General features: G+C 53.4%; 2 protein-coding genes across 2 annotated transcripts; one reads left to right on the plus strand and one right to left on the minus strand.

Annotated features, from left to right (window-relative positions):
• The first annotated feature begins 502 nt into the window (after window positions 1-502).
• Window positions 503-8898, plus strand: CSUI_002977 (brca1 c terminus domain-containing protein). The gene is made up of 11 exons (XM_068063175.1): window positions 503-1219; window positions 1800-2136; window positions 2421-2617; window positions 3283-4052; window positions 5412-5545; window positions 5762-6099; window positions 6874-7003; window positions 7215-7390; window positions 7741-7853; window positions 8358-8442; window positions 8654-8898. The coding sequence occupies exons 1-11, from the start codon at window positions 1139-1141 to the stop codon at window positions 8735-8737; spliced, it is 2445 nt and encodes an 814-aa protein (XP_067924848.1). The 5' UTR covers window positions 503-1138; the 3' UTR covers window positions 8738-8898.
• Window positions 8899-13975: 5077 nt separating this feature from the next.
• On the minus strand, window positions 13976-17036 carry CSUI_002978 (uncharacterized protein). The gene is made up of 3 exons (XM_068063176.1): window positions 16256-17036; window positions 15948-16122; window positions 13976-15834 (listed from the first exon to the last, which is right to left on the minus strand). Exon 3 carries the CDS (start codon window positions 15254-15256, stop codon window positions 14660-14662), a length of 597 nt encoding a protein of 198 aa, XP_067924849.1. The 5' UTR covers window positions 15257-15834; window positions 15948-16122; window positions 16256-17036; the 3' UTR covers window positions 13976-14659.
• Window positions 17037-17099: the final 63 nt, after the last annotated feature.

Raw genomic sequence — 17099 nt, forward strand, 5'->3', positions numbered from 1 at the left:
CTCCGGAGGTCCTGACTTTCATGAGCACTGCCTCTTTTGTCAGCGTGTCTGACGGCGACGCCGACGCCGGTCACCGTTCGATCTGGTTGCACGCCGCGCACGCCCGCCCCCGATGCTGGATTTGTGAGAGAAAGGCCGGCTGCACAGGCGGGTTGGTCCATCGGTGCAAGTTGAGGCCTGACGGGCCGCGGCCCCGGTAGTCTTGTTGGCCCGCAGACAGATCGTGTGGCGTTACCAGCAATGAACGGAACAGGAGAGAGCGCGTACAGAGCTATTTCAATTGCACTAGAACTCATATAGTTCCAGCTGCTTGAAGCTGGCATCATGATTGGCTCCCTTGCCGGGCGACAGCAAATCTCGACCGTGCAAGTAAAAGACTTGGGACGTCGTCTTGCTTCGTTGTCCGTACGTCCGCGAACACTAGGGAGACTGCATGCACGGACTGCATGCACGTCGTGCATGCAGCTTGGCGAAGCTATCGTTTCTGCTGGCTGCCAGTTGTGCCATGGGATCTCTGCTGTGGGGGAAAAAGGAGGCGGGTGCTTCTGGGCGCGTACTATTTGTCGCCCGTCTTTCTGCTGCATAAGTCTCTTTTCGCTGCTTGCTTGGCGTCTTGCTTACACTCCGCGCATCCAGGGGAAGTTGTGGAGTCGTTTGTCCCCCCGTTTTTCCGCAAGCCTCGTTATTACAAGCTATCGAGTGAGGGTAGCCTCTGGTTGCGCCCTGGAAATCTCTTATGTCTAATATGAGTGTATGGGTACGGCATGCAGCTCACGGTTCTTGAAGCCTGAGACTCCTTTGTTTAGCTGTGTCGGCGTGCATTGCGACTCCCTCTCAACCTCTGGGTTGGGCAACTTTCCAGTAACCGTTAAGTTGGGGGTGAGCTTGCACCGAGTAATTCGATCTGATACGGTCCCGTGACCGCTTTCAGGCATCCTGCAGCATCAGGACTTTTCCCGGATATCCTGCCGTTTCTCTAGCTCAGCGGACCATACCGTGTCCCTTCTTTTAGCGAGAGCTGTAAATTCATTTTCGCTCAGCACGGACGGGCGCTGAAGAAGCGCGGCACTTGGTCTGAAGCCATATCGTGTGACCCACGTGCTCACACATGCATTCTGTGCAGTTCACCTAGGGCGTCATGGGGAGGAAAGTGAAAGCCGGGACCCGCGGGGAGGCGGCACAGTACATGACTCGTGGTCAGGCGCTAAAGAAGCTTCAGGTAAGCGGGCCTGCGACGGAGTCGCGGCGTTGTACGTCGGGCGTTGCTTAGCTAAGAGCAGTGCTCGAATTTGTTTCTGTCGAAGACGACAATGCGAGTAGGTTCACCTCGCAGCTCTTTGAAGCGAGTCGCGTGAGGTTGCGTACGGTTGGGGTGTCAGTTGGTGGTTTCAATCACCGTCACCGCATGCCTAGCTAAGAGGAGTGCTCGAATTTGTCTTTGTCGAAGAATACAACGCGAGTACGTTCACCTCGCAGCTCTTTGAAGCGAGACGCATGAAGTTGCATACGGGTGGGTGTCACTTGCTGGTTTCAATCACCGTCACGGCATGCCCTACAGGGGTTCAAGCGCTTGAATGCTTATTTCTGGGTTTTGCTAAGACGGCTTTTTGCCGTGTTTGGTGTTGAGTGGTCTTCCAGGGAATATCTCGTGGCTGACTCCTGTTCGGCTTCGTTCTTGTGATCGGTGCTGAACGATTGTCGAGCCTAGCGGGGGTGCATGCTTTGCAACGATCTTCCTTATCGTTCCTCATGACGCGGAGACAGATGCACACCGTTGAGGTGTTTTCATTGTCCTGCAGCTTTCTCTTGCCGCTTTCCGGCGTCTGTGCATTCTTAAAGGCATCTACCCGCGAGACCCGAAGAAGAAGAAGAAGGGAAAGGACAAAATTTATTATCACTCCAAAGATGTGCTACACATTGCTCACGAACCGCTTCTGGATGTCCTCAGGCAGCAGAAGGCGATAACTAAGAAAGTTCGAAAGGCAGTTGGCAGGAAGGAGAAGCGGCTGGCAAAACGGTTTCTCCGTTCCAGGCCAAAAGTCCGGCTTCACCATATAGTCCGAGAAAGGTTTCCAACACTCAGCGATGCTGTCGCTGATCTGGATGATGCTCTCAGCACTGCCTGCATCTTTGCAAGTGCGTCGATAGGTTCTCGTTGCGCAATCGCAGCTGCGGTGTAGCTGTCGGCGCAGGCATGCACCAAAACATGTTTTCTCCCCGTGCCTACGTGCTTTGTTTGTCCGTACACAAGTAGAGGTGCGACTGCTCGACAGTCACGTCCGACGCTTGATTGTGAAGAAGCTCGTAAAACATTTACCGCCAGCGCCCTTTTGCCTCCACGCTGGCTAAAAGGGTGTCTGCAGCCGCAGCTTGCCCATGACGAGTGTTGGTATTGTATTGGCTATTTCTGTTGCGCGCAGTGCTGCCGGCAGATGGTAGACGTGGAGTAAGAGCAGAGCAATGTGTTAAGGCTACTCAGCTACTTGATGAATTTCTCCTCGTGGTGACTCAGCAGCGAGCACTCCGCCGTGTATTCGCATCCGTAAAGGGGTACTACTTTCAAGTTCAGCTTTTAGGCCATCTTGTGACATTCCTGATGCCACACCCTTTTAAGCAGGTAAAGTGGACTCTTTCAACCGTAGACTGCAGTTCGTGTCGGCTGGCGTCAGGCGTCTCATTTCTGAATAACCTTCGCGAGGGCAATCACGACCCGAAGAAAGGATAGTAAAAATCGGAAACAGCTGCCCTAGAGGTCGTGTAACGCGATGATTCGCGAAACTATGCTCGACACCGGTGGCACGGTGGAGGGCTGCCCCGCCGCAGTACAAGCGGCAGCATTTTTAGCTTATGCGCTGCTTCGCGCGGTGCCGCCCGTTGAAGCGGAGTCCGTCCGTCTTTCTCTTTGTGCTTCCTAAGGGGTCATTTTCTGTTTTCGCACTTCTCTTCGCATGCTGACGAGCTTGGTGTACATTAGGCGATTGTCTGCACGTCGGGTGGTCTCCGCGTAGATCAGACACGTCGTGGAGACGTCTTTTCCTGAAGCGAATGGTGCCGGCTGAACTCGTGCGTACTGACTGCACTTTTCTTGCGACCACTCTTCGCTTCATCAGTTTTGCTTCGTAGCATTCTGATTCACTTTTGGGGTCTGGTGGGTCGAGCGGCGGCGTGTGTGTGACCACGCGCCGCCAGGTTGTTCGAGTGTTCACAGCATTTTTGTCTTCCAGCTCGCCGGACCGTCGTATTTCCTCCGTTCAGAGTGCGTTTGTCTTCGCTGTCGCTCAGGAGATGCCTGAAGAAGTTGACTTCCGTGTCCTTTCCACTTTCTTCGAGTTGTACTCGGCGACGCTGCAACTGGTGGTGTTCAAGCTTTTTCTTCTCGCTGGCCTCGCCTATCCCCCAACAGCTACCAGAAAGGAAGCAGGGCAGAGAGAGCGTCAGGCAGCTAAATCTGAAGCCGCGATGATTGCAGCGAGTGCAGCCAGGGATATTCCTAGAGCAATCTCAATATTCAGCCAAGGCCCATGGACCGTTTCCGGCTGGCGTTATCCAGTTTTGAGGGCAAGGAGCATCAGTGACAGTAGTGCAGAGAAGGAAACAAGTGCGGAGGACGAAGCAGCGCGGGCAGGGGTGGACAGTGCTGGAGGAGAGGACACAAGACGAGGAAACGGGGAGACCGAGTTAGATGTGGACGAGACACCGGGGGACTTAGACGAGGAGTTGAAGGCGGAAGAGAAAAACGAGGGAAAGGTGCATGGACAACGTGGGGTTCGCCGAAGTGTGGAGAGAGGACAGGGTGAAGGCTCTGATGGTGACAGCTCCGATATATCTGGTGACGGTAGCGACGATGAGTCAGGTAGCGATGAGGAAGACGGGGAGGTGGAGTCGGACACTGCGAAGGAGAAGAAAACAGGGGAGTTCAGGTCGTTGGGTGCAATCGAGAACGGAGGCGCAGTGGAGAAGAAATCAAATGAACACGAAACCTCGTCAGCTTGTGGCGTACAACCGCATCCTGTTCAACGTCTTTTTCAGGGCGCTGTCGTTTTCCTCAACAGGTACGTTCGGTTGAAGCTGCAGGCATGCAAAACAAGTCTATTCCCCGATGCTACAGTGTGATTCTCTGTTGCTGTTCATCTTTTCCCGTGTGTGAGGATTGCGGGCAGCAGATCGACGAAATGAGAATCGGGCTGCATTGTCAGTGTCCCCGCTTCTGCGTCGGAATTGACACGACCATTGAGGGAGCAGGGAGGGACTTTCTATGGCCAGTGTATTGGTAGCAACGCTAAACAGAGTGGCCTATGCCGACCCGCCTTCACTCTGGAGGCTGGGAAGCGGAGATCGGATAAATTTGGCTTCGAACCCCATGACACGGAGTCGGGCTGTGGCTGGGTGTCCGAGGTGACGGTGCGTTCCATTTTCTGGGCCAACACGGCCTAGCAGGGCAAAATCCGGTAGAGACCAGACGGCCGCACGAGGCCGTGCCCCGTACACCGGGGTGCCGCGACTGTCTTTCTGTAAAACGCCATCATGGAAGTGGAGAGTCATGTAGAACTCGCTGCAGTTCCGGAGTAAATCGTCCAGTTAAACAAGGTTTCACCTGGCTCCGAGCACTATGGTAACACTGCTAACTCTTCTTCGCGGTGATACAAGAGGGAAGAAGGGGTTACCAGTCTCACGATAGATCAGCGCCTTGCTGGTCGCTCAGGCTTGCTCGAGAAGAGAAGCGCGACATGGCTACGGAAGACTGCAGGAGTTTGCCTCCTTTCTGAGAGAAGGGACCGAGAGAAGTACGGGAGGGAAAGGGATTCGGAGAAGGAACTATGAGATGGCGGCGATGTCGCAGCAGCACGGCTGCCGCAAGGGTTCTTAGTGAGGCCTGGCTATGAGAGCCGCACCAGTCCAAGCCACTGTGCGAAGTGATAGTGAAGTGTGTGAAAATGTTCATTTCAAAAAAGCGACGCAGGGGTGAAGACTCTTCGTGCTTAGCGGCCTAGACAGGGCACGCCAGCTTTTATGTGTTGTGACTCAAGTGAAACCCTTGTTAGGACAGGGAGAGCCGTGGTTTTGCTCCCCCACCGCAGTGCAGGTGCTGGCGATGCGTTTCGTTATACTCCTCCCGACGAGGGGGCGTGGTGACGCGAAACTGTGGAGTCCCAAGGGCCGGATCCGCGTGAACGCGTGGCTGTGATCAGCGCATCCATATGGATCCAGCCGGGTTGTACCAGCAGGAAAAAGTGCGTCAGTGCAAGGGGGCGGTTGTACCCACTCGAGTGCGGAGGGACACTGTCCCGGGTGGGAGCTGCTCGCGTGCGTTGCGTTGCGGCTACACGGAGCTAAGGGTGTCGGCAGGGCGTGCTTTGATTGTGGCATGTACGTAGTCAGGGGCGTGCTGACGGATGCTGTTTTGTTTGCAGGGAAGTCCCCCTTTTACCTTTCTCCTTCATGGTTCGAAGTTGCGGTGGTCAAGTTGGCTGGCAAGGCGCGGATTCTCCTTTCTCCGAGCGCGACCCTTCCATCACACACCACATCGTTGATCGCCCCCCTGAGTGTACGTACACTGCCGTGCACCCCCGTTTCGCATCAGCTTCCTTATTGTCTGACGCAGGCTTCGTTTTCATTCTTTCATGGATGGGAAGGCGTTTGCTCACTGTTTTCGGCGAGCGGAGTGTTGTCGGCTGACATTCACGGCGAAGCTTGCGCCGCGTTCTTCGGGAAGGTACAGCGATGCCCCCCTGTACTCTTGCTTGTCTGTTACGGCCCACAGCAGCGGGGGTTCACGCCGTACGTAGATGTGCTGTATCAGCGAGACCTGCAGGGTTTGCTCGTAAGGCAGGGGAAACAGGATGGCAGATCTGCGAGGAAGGCGGAATCGTTAGAAGCTGCGACTTCGCTTGTCACACTCTATTGATCGACGGCGGGGCATTTATTCCCAGTCAGTCCCATAACGATGGCGTGCCCGCAGGTTTTCGACAAGTGGAAGGCAGCAAGCGGGATTATGTACAGCCGCAGTGGATTTTGGACAGTATTAACACAGCTCTGCGGCTTCCTATTCACCCCTACGCGCCTGGCAAGCAACTTCCACCACATCTTTCACCATTTGTGGTAAGCGTGTGTTTCTTCCATTGAACTTGTCCGTAGTGCTTGAGATGACGCTCAGATAGCGTGCGTTTGCTCTCATGATGGAGTGACAGTGAATGACCTTATGCGGCGCGGCTGGCCACTAGTCAGAGCTGTAACGGCTCTCCCTGAGGGGTCGCACCTCGGTCTCGTTGAGCAGTCAGTCATCGTCATTTTGGCTTCCGCATAAGCTAGAGGGAAACTGCTTTGTCAGTCATCGACAACAGACAACCGCCCTGCAGGTGCTCTCTGTGGCTCTGGCATTGCCTTCCTCCAGGGGCCCTCCCAAGGGTTCCTCCCTGTGGCCCGCCCACCGACCATTCGAACAAATTGTGGTCCGATTCAGAGTGTAGCAGTGTACTGGACTCCAAAGAATATTCGGACTGGGTACGGTAGCGAAGTTGCGCAGCAGTGTTCTCGTGATTTGCGGGTTGAGCCGGTACTATCAGGGGCCTCACACGTACACTCAAAGGGTTCTTACCCGCGGGCTGGGTTTACCTGTGGCCGCAGCGTGTGGACTGGACGCGGCACATTTTGGATGGAGAGTTCCGAGGTGTGAGGAAGCCGAACGAAGATGTCGATGTCTGCGTCCGTGCGGTCTGAGCCGAGCGCGCGAGGAACTCGTGGACCAAGAACATGACACACCGCGTCATCCGCCCTGTGTCATGTTTTTGGTCTGCTCCAGCGGGTTATTCTGGCAGGTTTACTGAAGGGCCTCTTAGTCTTTTTGGTTGTCCGACTTGTCTGCGTGCGATGCAGGACGACAGCAAAGAGGGATATGTTCCGAAGCAACGCGAAGTATTGGATCGCCTTGTGGCAGAAAAGAAAGGAGTCACTGCTTCTGGCCTTTCCTCACGAGCAGTTGGTCGGCAAGGCGAAGACAGCGATGGTGAGCAACGTGGGCCGGTTTCCAGCGGGGGCGCGACTGATTCGTAAACAGTTTGCGGTGCAATCTCTTCGGCTTTTGTGATGTGTCCTCTCGTAGTGTCTCGAAGTCGGGCCGACACCCGCATATTCCGTTGTCTTCACGCTTGCAAGTCCTGACGGCCTCCTCTTGTATAAGATGCAGCCCAGCTGTCCGCCTGGTTCATTCGTCTTAGGTGACGACGTTTTGGAGGATGAAGAAGCGACATCGGAAGGGCGTGCCTTCCAGGCAGAGCTGGAGAGCGAGGCGCTAAAAGGCCTCCATGAGGACGCAAACGTGGAAGCGGCATCGGAAGGGCGTGCGCTTGAAACAGAGGCGCTAAGAGGCCTGCGTGAGGACGAAATTGTGGAGGTGAGTCTAGTGGCTCCCCAATTCCGTGAGCGTCGGTACGATACAGGCTTGCGGTCTAGGTTTATACACTTTTAGTGAAGCACTCTGGTGAATCAACCTCCCAGTCAGCCGGACGCATTCACCGGGAGGGCAGGGAGAATCTGCGTGTTAGACCGCCGCTTGCAGATGCTTACCTGCAGCTGCAGTACAGGTAATTTCCAGTGTACTACTGGTTCAGTGAGGGGGTTTTGGCTCTGTTAGCGCAGAGCATTAACAGAGGATCCGACAGCTGAATGTGCCCCGACAAGGTTGCTTTCCGTCGACCAGAGCAGTCGATTCTTCACTCAAACATCCCTTTCCTGTTCTGTCAGGGTGCCGGAAAGGTAGCAGAGCAGCAAGGTGGTGTCAGCAGAGAGACTTCTATCAAGTCTTTTGCCAGCGGTGAGGGGGGGGCACGCTCCCGCAGCGCTGGCAAATTGTCAAAGTGAGTTCTATGGACACTGCTGGGATACGTCGCCCCGACTGAAGATGCTTTTGGTGCCACGCGATGTAGGGTGCGTACGTCGGTTCATGCGACAGTCTCCGCTGTGCGTCGGTGCAGAGCTCAGCGTACGTTACCTTCCTATAACACGTGGTGTACGGCATCTAGACCGCTAGTGTCGAGTCCTGTCCGGTGGGCCTCCACACAGAAGACTGTGGCACCAGTTAGGAGGTCACTTCATGGATTATCACCGTTGGGAGGAAAAAAAAATCCTTTTCTCCACATCGTGCAAGGCAGCCCCGTCAGCGGGACAGGAACCTGCAGAGCTTTCTCTGTGTGTTCACATTTGTGTAGACGCCAGCCGCGCCGTGATATTACTCACGCAAACACGGTTAAGGGCTTCATCAGGTTCTCCCTAGAGTCTCCTGCTCAGCAGAGATGGGGTGAACCGCAGGAGTCAGAACTGCGTGAAGTACTTTATCGGACGTATTTTACGCTGTGCTGCAGGAAGGCATTAAAAGAAAAGGAGGAGCTCGAAGCAAAGAAGGCAGTGATGTCGAAGAAGCACAAGCGGCTGCTAGAAAGAATTGACGTAAGCACAGAGTCACAAGGGCCGGGGTAGACTGGCGTGTTGGTTAGACGGCCGCACCCACCAGGTGGTGTTAGCCATGGCTGGTGTATGTATTTTTTAAAAGTGGCGCGAAGAAATGTTGAAGTGTTTTTTTTCTTGAGAGTTTTCTTCAAAAGAGACGTACACCAGTGCAACGACTCTGTGTGTGTGTGTTGTTTTTTGATGTCCGAAGTTCGGAGTCAAGAGAAGGCAAAACGCTTCAGCAAAGCTCTTGGCCAAGCGGAGAGCACTCGAGGAGAACTCGTTGTCTGTATGAGAAAAGGCGTGTGTGTGTAGTGCCTCTGTGGCAGCGTGTTTTCTGGACACTTCGAAGTATGCGGGGTTCTCTTGGTCCTGATGTTGTATGACAGACTCTGTCAACATGTACAACAAATCGACTCAATGGTCAGCTTGTTCTCGTGGATACGGTTGCGCACCTGTGCACGTGAATTGGTCTGTGCACGTCATATGGTGGCAGTACAAGACTAAATGCAGACAGTAGAATGGTCTTGAGTGCACTAATCGAACTAGCACGACGTGGGCAGACTTCGTGTAAGGAGCTACCGGACGTTTATCGCGGACCTCCCGAAGCTCTGAAGAAGCTTTCGGGCAAACATCCCTCTTCTGGAGGGGGAAGCGGGGGGGCTCAGGGTACAATTACCTCTGGTACCCAGAGTAGTACTCGAGTATATCTCCCGTGTAGCAGAGAATCTATTCATAACTGTTTTGTTTATCAGTGAACTTGATACCCAGCCAACGTTGAACAGTTCGTTGGTACACCATGCCTTTACAGTTGTTGATATAGCGCTCTCCAAGTAACGCAACCAATGGTGAGTTCTGGTTCCTCGTATTCAGTAGAGTCGTTCAGCCAGTCTGGGAGGCTCCGGAGAACTCACCATCTTACCATGTCTGTCCCAGGCCCAAAGAACAGAGAACTCCCTGAATCGTGCTGTTACCAGAAGGACGCCAGCATACAGTACGTGCCGGCGGTGACCTTGGCAGGACAGTGTTCCAGGGCTAACGGCGGAGCTGTGATCAGAGGATGGCCACCGGGGACGGCACTGGTAGCGCACGAACAGTCCTTGCACCAGGTAGCACTGAATCAGAAACAGGGGCAACAGTTGCACCGATGGCCGGTGCTGTGTTCGGTCTCCATAGCAGGACACTGTTGTGCTTTCGAAACGCGAGGATACCGCATTCACACAACCGCCCGGCACGAGTCCGCCTACTCACGAACGCAGCAGGAAAGTCATGAAAAACTGCACAAGAACAACGTTGGAAAGGTGGGCTCCGCCACGTCCAGCACGATCGGAAGCAACCGCGAAGCTGTCTTCCCGTCACTCTGGTAACGGACTACTACAGGAAGAAAAGAACGAGCTTTTCCGGGGAAGAAAAGGACTAGCCCTTCTCTCTTCCCCCGTTCAGCCTGTCGCCGCCTAGTGCGACATATCGGGAGAGTCGCGTCTCTTGTTCCGCCTCCCCGGCGAGCGGGCTCCTACCAACACTACGGACTACTGTCGACTAGTATAGTACCTAGTGTGTCCCACTCTACCGGGCTATCCTAGCCCCCGCCTCGCAGGGAGTACTAACAGCGGTGCACACAGTCTAACACAAGAACACATCTCTCGTAGAGGAACGTATGTTCCTCTAGGGCACATCATCCACCCCTTGTTGAAATCGCGCGATCTCTGCGCGTTCACGCACACGGCGCTGTTCCTCTTGCCGACGCTCGCTTTGCCCCCTTCGCCGAGATGCCACAGGGCGGAGCCCATAATCAGCGGTCACTGGAGCACTGTCTTGTGGCACAACGCTCTCGTTCTCCACTGATGTGCCCATCGCTTCTGCTGCTTGATTGCACGGCTATCGGAGGCAACCGCAGCCCAGCCAGCTCTCCTTCTTCCGGTTAGTCCAGGCGCTTGAATTGGTTCCGCGTCACCTGCGGGTCCTCGTTCGTGACCAGGTCCCGTACCGTTGACGTGATGCCGTCCGAGTAGCTCTCCGTGATCACCCAGGGCCCCGCGTATCTTGGAGTGAACTTCGCCGGATAATTCGCTTTATCCCGAAGCGACGATCTGATCGCTACCGTTGTCCTCACTGGGATCCTGGAGTTATTCTCGTTGAGGAACTTCATTCGCCGTAGCTCTTCTCGCGTTTCTGCTTCATGGGTATCAACCCGAGCAGGCAGGCCACAGACGATGTAACCAACTCTTGGACGTCGGTTCCAAGCGAGACTCATCCAGGTGCCGTTGCACCGGCAAAATCGCTTCCCGTCTGTGGGGCAAGAAGAATGGCGAAGACCCCGTAGCCATATGTGGGGTTGAATTATGTGGTACCGAGCCGGCCGACAAGCAAGGATCCCAGTGGTTACTCTTTTCTTTTACTACCGCAGCCAACGCCCTCCGGAGAGCCCACATAAAGCACCCCACGATCGAGTTGCCGTTGTGGTAGTACGGGGTTGTCAGAGTTCGTACTCTGATCCGGAAAGTGATGACCGCCTGACAAAGACTCCACTGAGTCCTACGTATATCATAGGCGGAACTCTTGTTCATCTGGGGGATTACTTCTATAGAGGCTAGTTCCTCTAGGACGCCAAGGGGGGCGAATTCAAAGATTACTCGATTCAGTACCTTGGGCAAGTGCTAAGAAATAGAGTAAATCTGATTTAGGTATTAGGTATTCAAAGCGGGACACGCCCTTCGGACCCCCAGGTTTAGATAGGAGAACCTCACGATAGGAATTTGGAGGGAAGGTAAGGAAATCGACCAGGCAGAAGGTTGTGAAAGGAGTCTTGAAGGAAGCTCGTGTCAGTCGCGTCAGTCCTACTCCCAATTGTACCTGTGAAGATTGACAGAGTTTTCAACTCTGCCTCGTGCTCTGGAACAGTGGGAAGTAAGGATGTTCTAGTTTCATCCTATGAGTACAGCTGTCTTTCCAAATGAGAATGACCCAGATAGATAGTGGTAAGTTTTCAGACGAGCCATCCAGTGTGAGTTAAGTGGGTTAGAATAATGCGAACAGTACTCGGACGTGAGATTAGGAGACTCTCTGAGGACCTGGATTAGTTAGCCCTGTAGAACGTGAATACGTGTAAAGAAGATCGAATCCGACCCAAGGCCGGAAGCCCCAAGGGGGCACACTAAGCCTGAGTCGGCCAAATAACGGAAAGGCCCCGTGTACTAAGAAGCCAATCCTTTAGACAAGACAGAATAGCCAAGTAGTCGAGATGCCTTGAGAGAGCCAGTATGAAAGACAAAGACGAGACGAAAGTAGACAGAAGAATGAGATAGCGTGGGTGCAGGAAAACGAAGGGGAGAGGTGACGAGTGAAGGAGGGACGAAGATCGAGTGAGAGAGAGCAAGTCCAACCAGAAAGGTGTTTTTCGTGAGAGAGAAGCCCTTTTGTTGGGTTCGAGTGGAAGAAGAACAGTCCTCTCGAACGGGCGTAGCTTTTTCGAGTGTCAGGGAAGAGTGTGTGCGTCGTTTGAGTCTCTGTGACAGGAGAGGGTGATGTGAACCGGTTCTTGTGAAAGAAACCTTATCAAAAGCGTGTGTGTACACCTCCCCTTCTTGGAACGGGGAGGTGTACCAATCGTGTACTGGTGAGTCGTCAGGTGAGAAACGAAACCTTGTGAAGTTGCTTGGTCTTCGGAAATCTACCACCGTGCCCCCCCCCCAGGTGGAGCCCCGTTTGCTCATCTCAGCCGGGATCTGCTCAACAACCTGAAATCAGGTCTGACCCGCTCCGTCCGGCCCAGAATTCTCGGGCCCCTGACTTCCTCGTGAGCTGAACACACTAAGGGTCTGTGGCCTAGACTCGATACCAGTTCCACGACAGGTAGCCGGGTGGATTTAACCCATACCCAAGCAGCCTGGAACGGTGGTACGGCCACGCCCCGTATGATGGGTAGGCTGAATAGCTAATCAGTTTCCTTCTAGACCAACTGCCTCGGAGGTTGTACTCCTGGAGTTGAGTTGTGTTAGGTTGCGAACGTGACAGTTATATACCTATACATACTAATAATTGGTAGCACCGCACGGTTTATGGTGTGTCTAGTTCTGAGGAAAGTTTGGAGGAGAGATAACGGAGCGGTTTTGAAAGTGAGAGAGGTGACGGGAGCAATCTGAGGGGGAAGTAGAGGACCAACCGGAGGAGGTGAGAGAGAAAAAACGTTGTTATAGGGCTTTGGTGTGGCGTGAAAGAAACTGAGATGGAACGAGTTGAATTGGGAGGTGGGGCTGTTAAGCTCCCACTTGAAGAACGACAAGTGAGTAGGAAGGAATCTCCAGTAGGGGGGGAAGAGCCATCGACGACTGCTGGTGTGGTGAGAAGGAGAGAATCGACGCCGCCGGTCCCCATCAAGGCCGAACAGTTGGGGGTTGAGTACGACCCGATGGCGTATCCTATCTTCTCAAGGTTTAAAGCTACAGGAAGTGAAGGAGAGCCCGTCCATTCGACTCACGAGGGAGCGTATTCGACCTTTGGGGAGACGTACGGTCGAGAGTACGTTGATGGGTTGCAGCGGGGGCCCACGGAAACGGATTACCTGATAAGGACGTTGGTGGGACAGCGAAGCTTAGCCTTATCCAGAGGACCTAGTGTGTTTACCGGGGTACACCCACTAGCCCGGAGCGCACAAATGGAATTATTTCTGGATAGACGTAATGTAGCCGAGTCCGAGAAACTTCGAATTGCTGTATCGTATCTAAATGAAGAAATGACTAAGTGGTATTCACTGGGGCTAGATGAGGAAGAACGACCGAGGAATTGGAAGAGCTTGAGAATAATGATTCAAGAAAACATTGGGGGGTGCACCATGAAAGATGTCATTAAGAGGCTTAGACGTGTGAAACGGACGGGACAAGTAAGGGAATACTTGTTGCGGTTTGATAATGCGGTAGCTGACTGTCCTGTTCTGTCTAGAGAAGAGAAACTACAATACTTCATCGAGGGACTACACCCCGAGATACTTCGGTTTGTCTACGTGTGTAGACCCGGGACGTTGTCGGAGGCCACTAAGCTACCGACGTATCTCTGGGAAGACGTGGAGAAAGACCGGTCAGACAAGAGGGATGCAGGAAACTCTAAGAAAGCTGACTTCCGACGAGGGAATTATGTACTACCAGGCCCGAGGAGGGAGACAACACAGCAGGGGTGGCGGAGAACTCCCGACACGAACCCTCGGTATGGTGTAGTCTGGAAGCCAGAGCCGCATGAGCGCGAGAGCCCGCCCCCGATACGCCCAGGGCGAGGGGGAGTGAAGGAAAGACGGCCAGAGGAGCCGCACCTGAAATACAATACCTACAAACCCGTGGAATATATGGGATATCGAGGAAATCAAGCTCGAGGTCCTGGGGGAATTCAAGGGAGATGGAACGGGAGACCCAGAGGAGATTTCTGGGGTTCTACTCCGATTTGGAGGGAAGGAGAAAGACGACCTGCAACTTGGTGCCAGACAGCACGACAGACAGGAGCACCGAAGACTGTGTGCTATTCGTGTGGTGTACCTGGTCGCCTAAGCTGGAATTGCCCTAAGCGAATTGGACAATCTAGTCGTAAGAAGGTTAAAGAGGGAAACTAATGGCTCTCAGGCCATTGGGAGGAGGCCTGAGAGCGGGAACGAATACTTGCAAAAGGAACGAAGAGGGCAGTGAGATGTGGAAAGGTGTAACTCTGTACGAAGCGGAAGAGACTAAGTGGGGACGAGCACCTGCGATAGCGATACTGGAACCTCGAAAACAGGGAAAGGGCCCGTAGGACCCAAACCGTCGACTAATAGGTATAGTAGAGAGTGGTGTGGAATGTTAGTGGAAGAAAGACTGAGGAGAAAAAGCTCTTTAGCTGTAGGAAAGTGTAAGGAACGAAGGATGCGACTGAGATGTGAGGTGAAGGAACAATTGATGAGGGAGAATAGATGGCGAGCCGATAGGGAGCTACTGGACTTGAACAAGCGCCCAACCCCGAGAAAAAGAGACGTCAGGAAGACACCAGGAACATCCGGGAAGGCTCTAGGTATTTCGGTCCCTAAGTTACAAGAATTAAGGAAGTTTACGGGCCACTCGGAGGACTCAACACTTGACAAATCACTCCACCTGGGAGTATGGGAAAGGCCGAACATAGGCCGGGGGTCAAACAGGAAAATAAAACATGACATCTGCCCCGGCCAACAGGAGGTGGAGAGGAACTTGAAGGCGGAAACCGGTCAAAACGCACCGGAGTGTACAAGTGGGAGGTGGACCCAGTACTTGACGTGGTACCAATTCAGGAACTGATCACCCGGGCGCGTGTCCGAGAAGTCCCAGGGACAAGTGAAGAGGTGACGGGATCCTGAGCTCGAGTAGTTCCGATGACCGACCGAGGAAGGAGCAGAGTAAGCCACCAAAGGAGAGTAGGAGGCAGAGAGTGAAGGCACAGAAGCCACTTCCCGTTGGCCCACACGTGGCCACAAGTCCGAATTCGAGTAACCCCCCCAGTGTAAGGGGAACTCAACCGATAGGTAGGCAAGAAGAGCTCCCCGTGACGCGCCCGACGTTGGAGTTTCCTCAAGAAGGCACTGGGGGGACCATAGTACCACGGGTAATCTGTGGGGAGCCAAGAAGCCCAGATAAGCCAGGAGGTTCTGGCCAAGTCGAGGGATCATCGGGAACTGAGTAAAGAATTCGGAAGCATCGTTTGAACATAGCGGTGAGAACGTCCCAGAAAGGGTAGAGTCAAGAAGTCCCAGTTGACCGATCCAGGTTTTGGGCCAACCCAAAACATAAGAAAGTAATCTTGGCTCTGCGTACAAAGGAAGGAGCATTGACTAGAGAGAGCAGTCAACCACAGAAGAAGAAGGAAAGTGGAAGCAAGGAGGGAAAAAAGAGAAGAAAACACATAGGAATCTTAGAAGGACTAGGAAACAAAGAACAAAGTCCTGAGAATGTGTTCAAAGGTTCGAACGGGAAGCAAGAGGAAGAGTTCGACTCACCGGAAGCGGGGCGGGGAATACGAAAGGCGTATACCCGTAGTCGGTTCAAGGGGTACGAAGAGTAGAGGTTCAAGCAACGTCGGAAGAGCCGATGCTCCCGGCAAGGGTTTTGACACAAGTCATTCGAATCTGGGGCAAAATGCCCAAACAACCCCAGAGAAAAGAAAAGGTGAGGGGAAAAGCAAAGGAACGACACGAGATGAGAGCGAAAAGGGGAAGCGGACGGGATCGGAAGTGAACTGTAAACTTACCGATAAAACAAGAGAACAAGTAGCGACCGGGGTAGTGCCTAAAAGACAGAAGACATGGTGGGAACAGCTATTAGCGTTTTTAGGTTTTGAAAAGGAAGACAAAAGAGAAAGAGAAAGAATCAGAATCGGGACAGGAAGAAGGAGCCTCGGACGAAGCATCTGATGAAAAAGAAGATACAGGAAAGGAAACACGACGAACTAAAGACATAGAGCGTCAGGGACAAACAGGAGAAACAAAATTTAGAAATCAAAATTCAGGGGGGAGAGCTCACGTGTTCCGTTTGGTCTCCGAAGATATGAGGAGGGCCCCGTCCCTCAAATTCCATCCAAAAGAGAGGATCTCTTTCTTAGGAAAGGGGAACGTGCCGGAGAAAGCGACGATCATGGTTCGAGAAGCGCTGAGCCCGTATGGCGGAGCGTCCAAAAACGCAGAGTAGAGTCCGGGGCCTGTAATATAGTCAGGGAAAATCTCAAAACATAGAAAACTAAGAACTGGGGAAAAGGGGGAGAAGGCAAGAAAGAAGTAGAGATCACCCGAGGAGGCCGAGAGAAGAGAGAGAGGTAGCACAAAGAGACCTACCAAAGAAATAGCTGAATACAGGGGGGCTGCACTGGCCGCTAAACAAACCCTGTCGTCTGGCCAATTCTCGTGTACGCTTGACGAATATCTGGGACGCTACACTCGAAGCCAGACGACTGCTCTTCATCAATGTCGAGTCGACGAGCGACTCGGTCATGACGGACACGCTCACGGCGGGCTAATGCCGCTAGGGAACTAAAGGCGGAAGAAGACATCACTAGAGAACTAGGAAAAAAACAAAGGCGTGGAACTGAGTGGAAAATCGAAGAGAAAGCAGAGGAATAAGAAGTGGCGACCCCCAGTCGAGCGAAAGGAGAACAGGGAACGGGTCAACTAAGTAACCCGAAAGGGTACCAATTCATTAGACAGTGAAAGAGAAGCCTTAGAACCAACCGAAGAAAGTGAGGGTGTGCGAGTTAAAAAGATAAGAAAGGAAAATGAGAAGAGAACTCGTTTAAAGAAAATGCCTTGAGGAGCTAAGGAAACCGCTCTACGGCCAAGGGACCAGCCAGGTAGGCCGAGCCTACGAAGCCAAGGAGACAGAGGATTATGCGCGGGGACGAAGGCGGTGAAGAGCGAGAGCTTAACGACAAAATAGAAAGTTTAAAATTGGTTTTGGTGACCTTAAAGAGACCATTCGGCTTGGAGGCGGTGTGTTTGGATGCCGAGAGGCCCCTGAGAAAGCCAAGCGCGGAGCTAGCGGGCGAAGACGCGACAACCGGGGCCAGTGGAACTGACCCGGGCGAGCACGCGGATACATTAAGTGTGAATCGCCCGGTTAGGGTGGCCCGGACCGTGGCGAGCTGTAATGATTCTTGGTGACCAGAGACTACGCGAAGGCGGC

Source organism: Cystoisospora suis (genome assembly GCF_002600585.1).
Source record: "Cystoisospora suis strain Wien I chromosome Unknown contig_1254, whole genome shotgun sequence".
Classification (NCBI taxonomy): Eukaryota; Apicomplexa; class Conoidasida; order Eucoccidiorida; family Sarcocystidae; genus Cystoisospora; species Cystoisospora suis.